Source organism: Camelina sativa, chromosome 1 (genome assembly GCF_000633955.1).
Source record: "Camelina sativa cultivar DH55 chromosome 1, Cs, whole genome shotgun sequence".
Taxonomy (NCBI): domain Eukaryota; kingdom Viridiplantae; phylum Streptophyta; class Magnoliopsida; order Brassicales; family Brassicaceae; genus Camelina; species Camelina sativa.
This window is the reverse complement of record NC_025685.1, coordinates 9,652,037-9,667,621: the sequence shown is the minus strand read 5'-3', so window position 1 is coordinate 9,667,621 and position 15,585 is coordinate 9,652,037. Positions and strand designations below refer to the sequence as shown.

At 37.5% G+C, this 15,585-nt stretch overlaps 3 protein-coding genes across 4 annotated transcripts; 1 reads left to right on the top strand and 2 right to left on the bottom strand.

Annotated features, from left to right (window-relative positions):
- Positions 264-5,434, top strand: LOC104705976 (polycomb group protein FERTILIZATION-INDEPENDENT ENDOSPERM-like). Its single transcript, XM_019226882.1, has 14 exons — positions 264-322; positions 760-763; positions 932-997; positions 2,213-2,335; positions 2,448-2,528; positions 2,623-2,715; positions 3,970-4,045; positions 4,136-4,215; positions 4,305-4,376; positions 4,484-4,543; positions 4,629-4,725; positions 4,822-4,885; positions 4,983-5,042; positions 5,172-5,434. Exons 1-14 carry the CDS (start codon positions 264-266, stop codon positions 5,230-5,232), a joined length of 996 nt encoding a protein of 331 aa, XP_019082427.1. The 3' UTR covers positions 5,233-5,434.
- On the bottom strand, positions 5,268-7,270 carry LOC104785669 (pentatricopeptide repeat-containing protein At3g20730). Its single transcript, XM_010510931.2, has 2 exons — positions 6,599-7,270; positions 5,268-6,509 (listed from the first exon to the last, which is right to left on the bottom strand). The coding sequence occupies exons 1-2, from the start codon at positions 7,242-7,244 to the stop codon at positions 5,437-5,439; spliced, it is 1,719 nt and encodes a 572-aa protein (XP_010509233.1). The 5' UTR covers positions 7,245-7,270; the 3' UTR covers positions 5,268-5,436.
- Positions 7,326-15,084, bottom strand: LOC104785686. Of its 2 annotated transcripts, none has more exons than XM_010510947.1 (20): positions 14,733-15,084; positions 14,552-14,640; positions 14,070-14,179; positions 13,908-13,962; positions 13,324-13,412; positions 13,014-13,080; positions 12,876-12,938; positions 12,530-12,697; positions 12,318-12,411; positions 12,156-12,235; positions 11,991-12,063; positions 11,840-11,883; positions 11,302-11,369; positions 10,724-10,806; positions 10,460-10,617; positions 9,072-10,377; positions 8,662-8,945; positions 8,206-8,418; positions 7,960-8,116; positions 7,326-7,848 (listed from the first exon to the last, which is right to left on the bottom strand). In XM_010510947.1, exons 1-20 carry the CDS (start codon positions 14,842-14,844, stop codon positions 7,559-7,561), a joined length of 3,603 nt encoding a protein of 1,200 aa, XP_010509249.1. In that variant the 5' UTR covers positions 14,845-15,084; the 3' UTR covers positions 7,326-7,558. The 2 variants fall into 2 exon arrangements, with proteins under 2 accessions (XP_010509249.1, XP_019082731.1); XM_019227186.1 differs by having other exon boundaries at positions 8,662-8,942.

Genomic DNA, 15,585 nt, shown 5'->3' with positions numbered 1-15,585 from the left:
TGCTTAGGTGTGCTTATCTAAGTGTTCCTTTTGAAACGGCCATCAATGAGTTATGAAGTGTCTAGTTTTTAAGCTATATGGTATTGGAGATTTTGTGAAAGTTATGTCTTTTTTATTTTGAAACTAGTTGGAGTGACTGAATTGGTTACCTTTTTATACTTGATTGCATTACCTTGTTTCCAATGAGAGTTCCTAATATAGCTGATAATACTTTGCTCATCAATGATTTACCTTATACACTTGATTGCTCTATCTTGTTTTCAATGACGGTTCCTAGTTTAGCTGATAATGGCTCCTTGGGCTCACTTCTCTTCGGTCGAAAGTATCGGATAGTTTAGGCTTAGTGGGTTTTTATGTCGTGTGAAAGTTCCCGGCTTACGTTTACAAACCAATCGGAAATGGGTGGAGTTAATTCGTAACCTTCTACACTTGATTAGGTTTCATCCTCTTTTTAGTGTGGTATTCCTAATAGTATATTCTTTTCTGCAGTAAGGTTGTTCAGTTGCTCAATGTGAATTTTGTTTCTTAACTAATTGCAAATGTTTCCTTCTCTCTCAGTTCCAACTGAATTTAAAGTTGAATGATGCTTTTGGTGAGAGATATTTGGTCTCATCAGCAGTTATACCATTCGAAAGTTCTCCGGTTCCATTTTTGAAAACCAATCTGAAATTCGTGGAGTTAATTTGTAATCTTATATGCTTGGTTAGGTCCCATTCTCTTTTTAATGCAGTGGTTCTAACAGTTTTTTTGTTTCTGTAGGAAGGTTGTTTGGTAGCTTAAAGTGAATGTAGTTTTTTAACTAATTGTAAAAAATTTCATTTGTCCTAGTTTCTGTATAATTTCAATTGAGTGATTTTATGGTGTGCGATACTAGTTAACAGTATTCTTGAGTTCCCCATAAAAGCTCTAACATGGTTCTCTAATTATGTAGATTACTCTGTACAATTGTCTTGAAGATGGAGCCATATCTGCATTGCAATCTTATACTGATGAGGATGTAAGGAAGTATACATATTATAGATTTAATATATCTCCCATGAATTAAAAGAAGTTATGTGTCATTGAGGCCATTTGAGTGTATGTCTATGTGTTCTGGAGATCAGAAGGNATGCTTAGGTGTGCTTATCTAAGTGTTCCTTTTGAAACGGCCATCAATGAGTTATGAAGTGTCTAGTTTTTAAGCTATATGGTATTGGAGATTTTGTGAAAGTTATGTCTTTTTTATTTTGAAACTAGTTGGAGTGACTGAATTGGTTACCTTTTTATACTTGATTGCATTACCTTGTTTCCAATGAGAGTTCCTAATATAGCTGATAATACTTTGCTCATCAATGATTTACCTTATACACTTGATTGCTCTATCTTGTTTTCAATGACGGTTCCTAGTTTAGCTGATAATGGCTCCTTGGGCTCACTTCTCTTCGGTCGAAAGTATCGGATAGTTTAGGCTTAGTGGGTTTTTATGTCGTGTGAAAGTTCCCGGCTTACGTTTACAAACCAATCGGAAATGGGTGGAGTTAATTCGTAACCTTCTACACTTGATTAGGTTTCATCCTCTTTTTAGTGTGGTATTCCTAATAGTATATTCTTTTCTGCAGTAAGGTTGTTCAGTTGCTCAATGTGAATTTTGTTTCTTAACTAATTGCAAATGTTTCCTTCTCTCTCAGTTCCAACTGAATTTAAAGTTGAATGATGCTTTTGGTGAGAGATATTTGGTCTCATCAGCAGTTATACCATTCGAAAGTTCTCCGGTTCCATTTTTGAAAACCAATCTGAAATTCGTGGAGTTAATTTGTAATCTTATATGCTTGGTTAGGTCCCATTCTCTTTTTAATGCAGTGGTTCTAACAGTTTTTTTGTTTCTGTAGGAAGGTTGTTTGGTAGCTTAAAGTGAATGTAGTTTTTTAACTAATTGTAAAAAATTTCATTTGTCCTAGTTTCTGTATAATTTCAATTGAGTGATTTTATGGTGTGCGATACTAGTTAACAGTATTCTTGAGTTCCCCATAAAAGCTCTAACATGGTTCTCTAATTATGTAGATTACTCTGTACAATTGTCTTGAAGATGGAGCCATATCTGCATTGCAATCTTATACTGATGAGGATGTAAGGAAGTATACATATAATAGATTTAATATATCTCCCATGAATTAAAAGAAGTTATGTGTCATTGAGGCCATTTGAGTGTATGTCTATGTGTTCTGGAGATCAGAAGGAAGAGTCATTTTACACTGTAAGTTGGGCGTGTGGCGTTAATGGGAACCCATATGTTGCTGCTGGAGGAGTAAAAGGCATAATCCGAGTCATTGACGTCAACAATGAAAGGATTCATAAGGTATTATTGCAATTCATAAGCTTTTGAATGACATGGAGAATTTATGGATGTTTATGTATCTTAGGAAATTATCTATTTCTTTCTTGTATAATCTGTGCTCACATATGTGCAGAGCCTTGTGGGCCATGGAGATTCAGTAAACGAAATCAGAACACAACCTTTGAAGCCTCAACTTGTGATTACTGCGAGCAAGGTATTCATACCTCTTGGCTTGCTTTTCTTTCTGAAATATCCTGAGATTTATTTATTTGCTGATGATTAAGAGCTCTTATGATTAACTGGATCAGGATGAATCTGTTCGTTTGTGGAACATTGAAACTGGGATATGTATTCTGATATTTGCTGGAGCTGGAGGTCATCGCTACGAAGTTCTAAGTGTGGTAAGACAACATGGTTTTTATTTTCCCTTAAATAGAATGGATAATAAAGATAACTGCAATCTGACTCAGTTGAAAATTGTAGGATTTTCACCCTTCTGATATTTANCTTTTGGTGAGAGATATTTGGTCTCATCAGCAGTTATACCATTCGAAAGTTCTCCGGTTCCATTTTTGAAAACCAATCTGAAATTCGTGGAGTTAATTTGTAATCTTATATGCTTGGTTAGGTCCCATTCTCTTTTTAATGCAGTGGTTCTAACAGTTTTTTTGTTTCTGTAGGAAGGTTGTTTGGTAGCTTAAAGTGAATGTAGTTTTTTAACTAATTGTAAAAAATTTCATTTGTCCTAGTTTCTGTATAATTTCAATTGAGTGATTTTATGGTGTGCGATACTAGTTAACAGTATTCTTGAGTTCCCCATAAAAGCTCTAACATGGTTCTCTAATTATGTAGATTACTCTGTACAATTGTCTTGAAGATGGAGCCATATCTGCATTGCAATCTTATACTGATGAGGATGTAAGGAAGTATACATATTATAGATTTAATATCTCTTCCATGAGTTAAAAGAAGTTATATTTCATTGAGGCCATTTGAGTGTATGTCTATGTGTTCTGGAGATCAGAAGGAAGAATCATTTTACACTGTAAGTTGGGCGTGTGGCGTTAATGGGAACCCATATGTTGCTGCTGGAGGAGTAAAAGGCATAATCCGAGTCATTGACGTCAACAATGAAAGGATTCATAAGGTATTATTGCAATTCTATAAGCTTTTGAATGACATGGAGAATTTATGGATGTTCTATGTATCCTAGGAAATGATTCTATTTCTTTCTTGTATAATCTGTGCTCACATATGTGCAGAGCCTTGTGGGCCATGGAGATTCAGTAAACGAAATCAGAACACAACCTTTGAAGCCTCAACTTGTGATTACTGCTAGCAAGGTACACCTCTTGGCTTTCTTTTCTTTCTAAAATATCCTGACATTTATTTATTTGCTGATGATTAAGAGCTCTTATGTTTAACTGGTATCAGGATGAATCTGTTCGCTTGTGGAACATTGAAACTGGAATATGTATTCTGATATTTGCTGGAGCTGGAGGTCATCGCTACGAAGTTCTAAGTGTGGTGAGCCAATATGGTTTTTATATTCCCTTAAATGATAAGAAAGATAACTACAATCTGACTCAGTTAATTTCGTTTAGTATATAGAGAGTCACATGTTAAGAATAACCATTTTATCTTGAAAATTGTAGGATTTTCACCCTTCTGATATTTACCGTTTTGCTAGTTGTGGTATGGATACCACTATTAAAATATGGTCAATGAAAGGTACGATCAAGCACATTTGTAAGGAACCCTTTTGAGAACAATGGCTTGTGGTTCGTTTGCATGATCATCTTATTCTTTGGCTGTCTTTAGAGTTTTGGACATATGTCGAGAAGTCGTTCACATGGACTGATGATCCTTCAAAATTTCCCACGAAGTTTGTCCAATTCCCTGTGAGTATTTTGTTTTCCCTTGTCTTGTATAACAACAAGTGGTATACAATTATTGATGGCCTTTGTTGATAACATTACTTCTATGATAGGTATTTACAGCTTCAGTTCATACGAATTATGTAGATTGTAACCGTTGGTTTGGTGATTTTATTCTTTCAAAGGTTAGTCAGTCAATGATGGTTAAGATCATTTCATTTGGTGGAATAAGTCAATAGCGGATAGGTGTAATATTAAGACACTTACTCTTGTGTGTTCTATCTGATTTTAGAGTGTGGACAAGGAGATCGTGTTGTGGGAACCACAACTGAAAGAGAATTCCCCTGGAGAGGTAAGGATCTCTTTTCTGCGTCAAACAGAACAGATTCATTCATTTCAACACATCTTTTACAGATTGAACTTTCTGTGGTTTGCAGGGTACTTCTGATGTTATGCTAAGATACCCGATTCCGATGTGCGATATTTGGTTTATCAAGTTTTCTTATGACCTCCATTTCAATTCTGTCGCAATAGGTGATCAGAGAGCTCACTAGATACAAATTTGCAGTATATACTTATTAAACATTTCTTATTCATTTTGTGACAAATTCCTCGTTGGTTTGGTATCAGGTAATCAGGAAGGAAAGATTTATGTCTGGGATTTAAAAACTTGTCCTCCTGTTTTGATTACAAAGTACGTTAATTTCGGATTCAGACTTAGTCAAATGATCAAGCTTAGCTTTGGTGTGTCTTTGTTTGTAGTCTTGACGTAATTATTTGTTGCCATATAGGTTATCACACAATCAATCAAAGTCTGTAATCAGGCAAACCGCCATGTCTGTCGATGGAAGGTATAATCCATCTTCTCTCTCACCAAATGCACTGAAAACTTCATAATTTTATTTATGACTCTATAATTTACTGTAAATGAAACCAAACATTGGATTCTGACGTACTCTGTTTCTTCCATGATATTGTAGCACAATTCTTGCTTGCTGCGAGGACGGGACTATATGGCGCTGGGACATGATTAACAAGTAGCGGTCTGATTCTTGTAGGAATTGATGAATTAGGAGTGCTGAGAAATGAGATCTCCATTCTTTTGTTGTAACTCTTATATGGTTTTATTTGCAATAGTTTGTCTCTACGCCCTGAAACCTTGAGATGCTCCCTATAGCCTTGTAAACGTCAACATTTGAACCACTTTGTAAACCCTCTATGAGATTTTCACTTGTTCTCGTCTGTTCAATGCACAAGGCTGTATCCTGGAGCTTTGTTGCAGGAGCCACTTTCCTTCATTAGCTTTCTAGTCTTCAAAGCATTGTCCCATGCTCCATTAGCTGCATATACGCCGGCCAAATTTATATAATTGACTGGTTTCTTCGGTTCCATACTCAGAAGCTGTGAGGCTGCTACTTTACCGAGCTGCACGTTCCCATGGCGCTTGCACGCATCAAAAAAAGATCCCCATGTTGATGAGCTAAGATTTGTAATACCCTCTTTACTTCTTATCAGTTCATAGGCTTCTTCCAGGTAGCCACCACGTGCAAGCATATCTATGATGCAAGATAAGTGCTCTTCTCGAGCTTCAATACCGTGCTTGTTGATCATTGTGTTAAAAATCTTCCAGCCTAGTTCGGTTTGTCCTGTATGGCTACAAGTAGAGAGGAGAGAAAGAAATGTAACGTCATTCGGTTTGATCCCTTCATGCTCCATTCTGTTATAAAGATCAATTGCTTTCTGAATAGTTCCATGTCTTCCATATCCTGCAATCAGAGAGGTCCATGATCTAACATCTTTCTCTTTTATCTCTTCAAAAGCAAGGACTGCATCCTCAAGTTCTCCAGACTTTGCATACATATCTATTAGCGAGTTACCCAAAGCAACATCAAATCTGACTTCGGAGGATTTTAAGGCGAAACCATGGATTTGTCTTCCAATGGTTACAGATGCGATGGTGGTGCATATTTTAAGCATCGAGGATACAACAACTTCGTCCATCTTTGTTTTCATCAGTATCATCTCTTTGAAGATATCAAAGGCATCATCACTTCTGCATTTGGTCTGCTGTGTGAAACCTGTAATTAGAGCAGTGCAAGAGATTAAGTCTCTTTTTGTCGTGCCCTCGTATAGCTTCCAAGCATTAGCAATGCTACCACACTTCACATATGCATCAATCAGAGACCTAATCAGTGCACTTGATCTTCCAAAACCCAGCTTGATCGCTAATCCATGTAATTCACCGACTATATCAAGACACTTAACAACTATAGAAGCTCTCAAGAGGCTTCCAAAGGTGAAGCAGTCTGGCTTCTTCCCTAACACAGAACAACACAAGAAGCCACTTAACCAAACTGAGTCAAAAAGGTTTTGAAATATGTGGGAAGAATAGAAACAAGTAGTTCACCTTCCGAGAGCATTAACTGAAACAGACTAAACGAAGTATCTGCACAAGCATTGGCGGTGTATCCATCAATCATTGCATTCCAAGAAACCAAATCCCTCTTGTTCATTGAATCAAACAGAAGGCGAACTTCCTCCATCTTTCCAAACCTGGCATAAAGAGAAAGCAATACACTCTTCACAACTAAGTTCCCTGCAAATCTCCCTTTCTCAACACAACCTTGTACCTGCATCCCTTCTTTAATACGTCCCAAATCTTTGCACGACTTCAAAACACTCCCGTAAGTGTGCCTATTGGCCCTAACGTCTTCCCGGTGCATCTGTTTGAACAACAGCAACGCATTCCTGTGATATCCACATCGAGAAAACCCCGAGATCATAACTGTCCAAGAAACCACATCTCTCTTAGGAATTTTATCAAACAGTTTACGTGCGTGTTTCACATCTCCCTGTTTCGAGTACAAATCTATCAACGTGTTGTTCAACTGGAGATTCCAGCCGAACCCATTTGTAACCGAATCCCCATGGATCAACAGAAGTTGTTTCTTGACGATTTGGTAGCTGCATAGTTTAAGAGCTTTGAGGTACAAAGATGGACTTAACAAGTAAGGTTTCGAAACAACCAAACTCTCCCCATAAGCAGCCAGCATTATCAAATATCCAACAACTGTAGAGAGACTATAAAGTGATCCCTTTTGATTTAATGAACTCAAAATCAATCACGAAGAACGTAAAAACCAAAGCTTTTTTTTTTTCTGCAAAAATTTCTCAAAACTTTTCAATCCAAAAAGACAGTTCCTTTTTTTGTTATGCATACACAAGTTTCGTTTCCACCGTATAATAAAAGATACAAAATTTTCCCGCGCTTCAAGTAGTGATTCTCACATCTCTATATATATGGGGGGCCTATATACATTAAAGAATTGGTTTGCCTTCTTCACTTCGTCTTGTGAGTGTAAAAATTTCAGATTTGGGTTCGTAATTTAGCCATTAAGCTCTGCAAACTCTCGAGTTTTTGTTTGAGCTCGTTGGCGTGATTTGCCGACGATTCTGAATCGCTGAGATCAGAAACTAGAGCTGAACACTTGGCCTCTAATTCCATCGACGCTTCTTCAATGGAAGTAATGGTAGATTCTAGGTTTGTACGTGACGAGATTTCTCTCAAAGAGTCTGATGATGCAGCAAAAGGTGAGATTTTGGGACTTCCTGCTCTGCTCGCTTTTGGAGAGAACATCTTGTCAAAACCTTCACTTCCTGCAACAAAAGAGACGTAAGAGTTATAAGCCAAAAAGGCAAATCCAAGAACCTGAAAAAAGTTGAAACTATTTATCTTAAATAGATGCAGAGTTTGAGATAAGTATATACCAAGGTTGCTTAGTTGATTTAGAGTTGCCTGGCCAATAGAGTCTTCAAGCTTCAGCACACGTAAAACCCCTGCGACTATCCTTCCCATTGCATCAACTTCAGATTTGCACAAGAATGACAAATGTTGCAACTCAGCTTTTGTAACAACTGCCTCAACCTTGCAGCACAAAGGACAAAAAACCTCTAAAACAAAAACTACTTAACAAAAAAAAATAAGCAAAGAGAAACGAGATCAGCTTCACTTACAGGTTGCTTAACAGAGAATTTCAGACTTTCTGCCACCCAGTTTAATGAGTCATCATGAACAGATTTGTCATCCGATGCCACAATATTAGCTTCAATGTTTACACCTCCATGCACGTGACCATTTTCGTAAACTCCATTTGTAAGCAAACCATTACAAGAATCAGTCCCTTTCTGCATCTGAGGCTTCACTGTCTGTAGACCTTCGACACTGACCTATAATGCATTTCCCAAATAAAATTTAACGGGCTTAGTAACACATTAAGGTCCACAACGCTTACGCATTCAAGAATGTAATCTTGTAATACACCAGAAAGATAAAGGATGCTTTGAGAGTTACATATGGTTATTCTAAGACACCACAAAACTCTCTCTCCTTCAAAGTGAAGGTTATCTTAACCTCAGAAAGTTTAGGGTAAGAAATTGAGCTGTGGAGACATAGGGAGTACATATACTTACAATTATTGAGTCCACAGGATACTTGTGAGCATCATACTTATTTTCTGTCCCATTTGGATTCACATTCTTCGGTGTGCTCTTGGCTATTACTCGGAAAGTACGGAAATTTGTGTGCCAACACCTCTCTTCTCTTCCAATATCTTCATTATTCAGAATTTGTCTGCCAACACCTTCTCTGCCCTCCAAAGCAAACAACCAGTCTCTTAACTCAACAGAGACATCAATGTCATCTGGCCTTCCCAAATGTTGGAAACCATCGCCATTCCAGTTTCCTGGAGTTCCTTCTAGATGAATATATTAGCAACAGTGGTTAGTGAAACTTGAAGCTGTATATAAGAACAATATGTATAGAGGATACTGTCACATGAGCTATATGAAATGGACACAATTAAGATGGTTTTTTTCAGTACCCTTTTTCCTGTCATCAACTATAGATGCTTTGAAAAGTTTTGACAAAGGCCCAGAAGATAAATGCTCTAATCCTCTAGACAGACCCTCTCCTGGACCACCATCATGATTCAAAATTCCGAATCTGTGTAATAGAGCTTCAGCATAGCTCATTCCTCCTCCTAGGCGTACACCTGAAATACAAGCCACGATGCTTACACTGTGGCACTCCATATCCTTTTCACTGAGGGGAATCACATGTGTTATGCTTATGTCCAGAAAAGGTGTCGCAAGAGTGCTGTCACTTTGCCCATCATGGCTTCCGTTGACAACCCAAAAGACACGCCTCAGTGGGGTAGACCCATTACAGCTAACTAAGTGACCATTCCAGCTATTCTCATGTTCATGTTGTACGTCGGTATCTACACAATCTACCTCAATGTTTTCCCAGTATATATTGGAGGATACTGCAATAGCGCCACCAAGGGTTCTATGAGTTACCTTCACAGAAAGATCTTTGCCAAGAAACTGAACGAGTGGCATGTCCTGAGTACTAGTAAAGGAAGACTCAAGAAACTTAAGCTGCAGATCCTTCAAAACCAATTTAACAGCAGTATCACTAGGAACCTTTTCCAACAACCCTCCAGTCAAAGAAACAGAACTCTGGCGTTTGCTTTCTTTAACAATTGAAATCTTTTCACTGACCTTACCAAAGTAAGAATAGAGGTCCAGAACAAAAAATAACTGCTCCACTGAAGCACGCGAAATATACTGCTCACAAGCAACTCCTATGCGAACAATACCACCAGGAGGAGGAATTGTTATCAGTGGCATTCCATCAGCAGATACCATAGCAACTTCTATACACATATCTTTTCCTTCAACACAATTCCACAAACCCATTTCCGGACCACGAGAGCTCTGAAGTTCAGTTGAGTTGGGAGATGTTTCCAAAGCCAAACTAAAATGTGAGGCTCCAGCTGTCCATTTCTTTTGGCTGGCGTCAATAGGCTGTCCTGGCCAAAGACAGAAGCAAGCAGGATCCTTCTCCAGGTTTAGTAGCCGAACTTTTAGGGTAGGTGACTCCGCAAAAGATAAGTTTTCAATATGAAGCCTTGCCCCAACGAAGGACTTATTTACGGAAAGGTTTTCTTTGATTGCTGAATCTTCTAAATTACTCATGTCTAATGGAACAGACACATCTAACTCCTTCAGGGTGAAAAGAAGAGAGTTAACAGAGTTATCGGGCAAAACATCACCAGGATTCACAACAATGCCATCAGCTAGAAAAGAAGAAATTCTTAAACAAGCTTCTTCCTGAAGATGAACCTGAGACAGGATAGAAGAAGAAAATAGTAAAGAATTTGTTAAAATGAGTAAAAATTTTGATCTTTACGTTACATACACATACCATGAGTGGTTGGCACTGGATAACTGTCTTTGAGAAAAAGTGTGGGGGTTTTGGGGATGGCTTGACCTGAAGAGAATGTAGGGAGATCAAGGGTACATCCTGAACTATTTGCCACGGGCCGTTGTCCAATGGATATATGAGAGGACAAAAATTCTTGGCTGTCCCAAAAATATGGAAGGAAATTTAATCAGCATGAAATGTTTTAGCAACTGAGAGGATCACAATAGAAGAATCTTTGTAATATACAGCCAGAATTGTTAATACCAAAGTCAGGAACTGCAAGGTCTTCAGCAGTAGCTTTCATGGATGGTTGGACTAGAGCACAAGGTAAACGCGAAAAAGCATCCCTGAATTGAAACCATGAATAATTATGCAAGAACTCTAAATTCAAATTTGTGAACCAACACAGGCACAAGAAAGTGATATAAAAGTTATAAATAAAGATAACCAGCAAATACATGCGAAAAAATGATATGAAAAAAGGCAAAGAGCTTAAGTAGATTATTTGAAGTTTCCACAACTCTTTTCTGTTTATATCGTATGACATACACTATCAAGTAAAATTTTGGCTTCTGCAACCATTAAACACAAGGTAATCGGATAAAGGTTTCAAAAGCGCCAACAGAAACGAAGATCCTGACTATGCAAATCGCAACTACGACAAACATAATGCTCTGAAGATCAACAGAAATTACAAAGTGCTCCGAGTTCATTTTAGTAAAATTGCAAAGAAAACTATTGATATGATGATCGGGAGCATAGTTAGAACTTTAAAGAAGGCTATAAACAGATTACTCTAATCAATCAAATTTAACTAATTATCCCGACATATGCATTTTCACCTTAAAAATAGCCCACCAATCAAAATCTTGGTCAAATAGTTAGCTGATTCTCCGTCCGAAACACAGGCCTGCAAGTATATATGCCAAGTGATATCAGATTTCAGCACCACATAACAAGATATAATTCATTAAGATGCTTAGCGTACTGAAGTGCATTAATCATGTGAGGGCAATAAACTTTCTAGTGAACATAACATGACAGGAAAGAGATATATAGAGCTTGAGACAACCAAGTTAGTGGTCAAAACCATATTATGCATTAACCATGAAACTACTTTCATGAGGGGGCAAATCTGGTCCAATCCCTAATTTCTTTATGAAACATTGCCCGAGATACGATTTCATTACAAATAATTTGTGTCTTATTCCAACTCATACCCACACTTACAATAAAATCATAAGAACAAGAGTTCCTGAAATTTGGTTTACGATTTCCCAGAACTAAGAAAGTTCCATAGTGCATAATGTGAATGCAGGAAACAAAATCATGCTAGTTACTAGATCACATTCTAAGAATCACTGAGAAGTGAGAACGTACTCGAGAAAAAAGGAGTGACTGCATTAGTAGTTCCAGTTGGAATTCTGAAACGTAGAAAGATGGTAAATGTTAAACCCAAGAAACGAGAGTAATGATTTCATGCAAGACCGCACTCTTCTTAGCTAGCATGAGGTGAGTCAAATCAACTAACCAGCATCTTTAATGCAAAGAAATACATGGTCCACAAGAACGGAGACAAGAGAGCGTCCTGCTGCTTCAGCAGACTGGTGGAGGCATACCATTAAAGAGTGAGAACAAATCATTCAAGTAAATCGTTTCCTTTGTTAAGATCAATAGGAAGTTTGAAATTTAAGACCTGCTGAGATTTAGGATCCACATCTCCTCGGTTTAGGCATAAGTACATTCCAGTTAGAAAGCGGAGAAGAGCTCGCAACCCTGTTTAGAAGAATAATGAGTAGACTTAGTTATTCATCTACATCAACCTGTTATGAGAAAACTAAGAAATATGTTTTCAAACCTGGTTCACTTAAGGCTGGACAAACAGCTTCTGGAATGTGCAACTGGACTTCAAGCCCAAGAGGACTGTTTAGTGCTGTTCTCTGAACTGTGATCTGAAAAAAAGGCCACCATCAGGGCTAATGAATCAGGCACCAAAACATCTAATGCATTCAAGCACTTTTCTTTGATATCATATATACAAGTACAAGAGAATCGAATACAAATATTTACATATGCTTCGCCAGAAATTCCTTCTAAAAAGCGTTCTCCTCCAAAGAAAACTCGTTTTGCACCATCATCGTCTCTAAGATTTGCTTCTTCAGAGCGGGCTAAATTAGCATCAGTGAACATATCAGGATGTGGTAGAAGATCAATTGATAAAGCTTCCCATTCAAGTTTCTGATAACGAAAGGATATGCATCACAGGTAGAGAAACAAATCACATCAGGAGTATTATCTTCAAAGAAAATTAACAGGTAGGATATTTAGGCACTGTTTTCGTTAAAACGGAATGCTCAATCTTGAGCCATCAAGAATATAATATCAAGGAAAACTAGCTAACGAGTGGCATCAATACCTTAAACAAATAAATAAATCCTGTGTTAGTAGAGAAGTCCCTTGCTTCTTTCAGATTTACAACCTGTAAATGAAAAATCATTCAGAACTACTCTTCTTCCAGGAAAGAATTTTCTTAGATCATGCTCGCAAATCTCACCTTCCAACTCTCATTAGTGGTATACAGAACAAGGTTACGTATTGTAATAGATGCCAGCGGAGCAGCCCTAGATATAGAGTATAAGAGCTTAGACATACATAAGCAACAACTCAGGGCACTTAGTTTAATTCCCAAGTAGATGAAAACGAAAATGAAAATTTAGTCAGGTAGGAGTGTGAAAGGCATAAATTATAAAACAACCAGAACTGTGGATCAAAGAACCCAAAGTAACGAGATTCCAACACTCAGCCCACAGACATGAAGCTAAATCTCAAATTGATAGAAAATGGGTGCAGAAAAAGCAACTTACCAGGCTGCCCCTCCTTCACGGTGAGCACCACCTCCAGTTTCAAGAAGAAGATTGACCACCTTAACTTGTAAAGTCATTCCATCTGCAATCTGATACATATATATCGGAAATGAATCTAACTATAAACCCAAAGAAAGATATCACTCAGGCAAATTGACATCATTGCTACGACAAAACATAAGGATTATATGCATAGCTAGTCTTCAACCAAATGTGCAAGAAAGACCAATAAAGAACAAAGCTCAAAATCACCTACCTAACTACAGAGTGATCGAAACCATACAGCCTATTTCCTCTTTCTTGCAATTTTAGCTACCTACTATACTGAGATTTAAAATACAAAACATATATTGGACAAAACATTATCAGCATTTCCTAGGAAATATAATCTCAAGGTGAGATGGAATTATATTCTTCTATATAAGGAGAATATGGCACATGGTAGTTATCAGTTTTGTTTGCAAAAATCTCAAAATAATAATTAGAGGAGGCTAGAACATTTGAACCACCATAAAAACTAGTAACGCCTCTGTGCTTTATGGGATAAATTTGGAAATATTGACCAAGTAGTAGAGATACCACACCTTGTCAGCGAATCCATAACCATTACTTTTTCCAGAGGCGGTAGGAGACTGAACACTGAAGGAAAAAAAAAAATGAAAGACACAATATTATTCTGGGATATTAAACAAAGCCTCAGTTAAAAATGGGCAGAAAGGAGAAGAGATGAAGTAGGGACTCAGCACCTGCTTGGACCCTTTGTCACATCAGCATCAGGATTTTCTTCAAGAACAAGATCGAGTTTATCGATTTGCACAACTACTGGTTCAGTTTGTACATTACTGACATACGGAAGCTATATGAAGAGGAAAATGAGAGAAAGAAAACAAAATTCAATGCTTGTAAAATATTAAGATAGATCACACACGTTTACAGAACCAGGATAACTTTTTCAGTTTAGTAGCTAGTTCCATCAAATCAAATCCATGTTCTTAGCAATCCTAAAATATATCTGGTAGAAAAAGGTGGAAACTAGAGATATGCACTCATGGATTATGGCCTAATTTTTCAACGAACCATCTCAAAATCAAGAAAAACAAAAAAAAAGACTTAAAGATGTATACAAGAATCTGCTACTAAACCCAAATTTCACATGAATTTATACTCAATTCCCCATTTGAAAACAATTAATTGCAGATAACAATGCGGAAGGAGTTGAAACACAAACCATGATTTCCAATTTTCCAACTTTGGCAGTGGTCACACTAAGTGCGGGTGGCAAACCCATACTGGCGTGTATAGCCTCACCATTAATGTCTGCATAACACACAAAAAAATCTAAATCAGAAAGAAGACATTTTTATTCCCAAATGAAGATGAAGAAGTCGGAGTCGGAGAAGAAAGGGGACCTAAGTTAGAAAGCTGAGCGGTACGGCCTTGAAGCTTGAACTGATCTCTGGTGAATGATTTGAGCCAATACTTGAGTGTATACTCCAAGGCTCGTGCCAGTATCGACTCCATTTTTGCTGATCGATCGATCCTGTGATTCCAAAATCACAAACACCAAAATGATGGAATCAACAGCAGCAGCTCCAGCTTATACGACGATCCCAGATCCGAGAAATTGGGTTTCTTCAGTAGAAAAGCAAAAGACGTGGAATCGAGAATTGTTGAGTCTTTAGGACATTTACAGATTCTTTTGTTTCTCTAAATAATAAATTCAGACAAAAAAAAATTAAAAAAAAAAAAAAAGGACTGTAACTTATCAAATGTGTGTGTGTGTGTGTGTGCGTTCTCATGGGAGAAGAGAAGATGACAGAACAAAAATTAATTATTGTTGTTATGGAAGACTGGCACGTGCGAGACTGTTCTGTTCGCACGTGTGAAGAAGAAGAGATGACCGACTAGTTAAAAATTATTGAAGTAGCGAGAGAGACCTTGAAAGAGTAGTGTAGTATTAACTATCCTCATCATGTCGGCCATTTATTAATGGATGATGGATGAAATATATCTCAAGGATTTGGTTTCAAACGTCACGAAGTTTGGGATTTGTGTGATTTTCATTCAAGAAGTCTCATCTTCTCTACTCAGTCCTCATCATGTTCAGCCAGTAACGGATGAAGTAGAGAGACTGTTTTGTTTTCAAACATCTCAGTACTGTATTTTGGGAAATATGTTATGGACCAAAGTAAAATAAATTTACCGCATTGAAGCTAACCATCAACGCCTCAGTAAAATTAGTCACATCTTATGACAATGAGA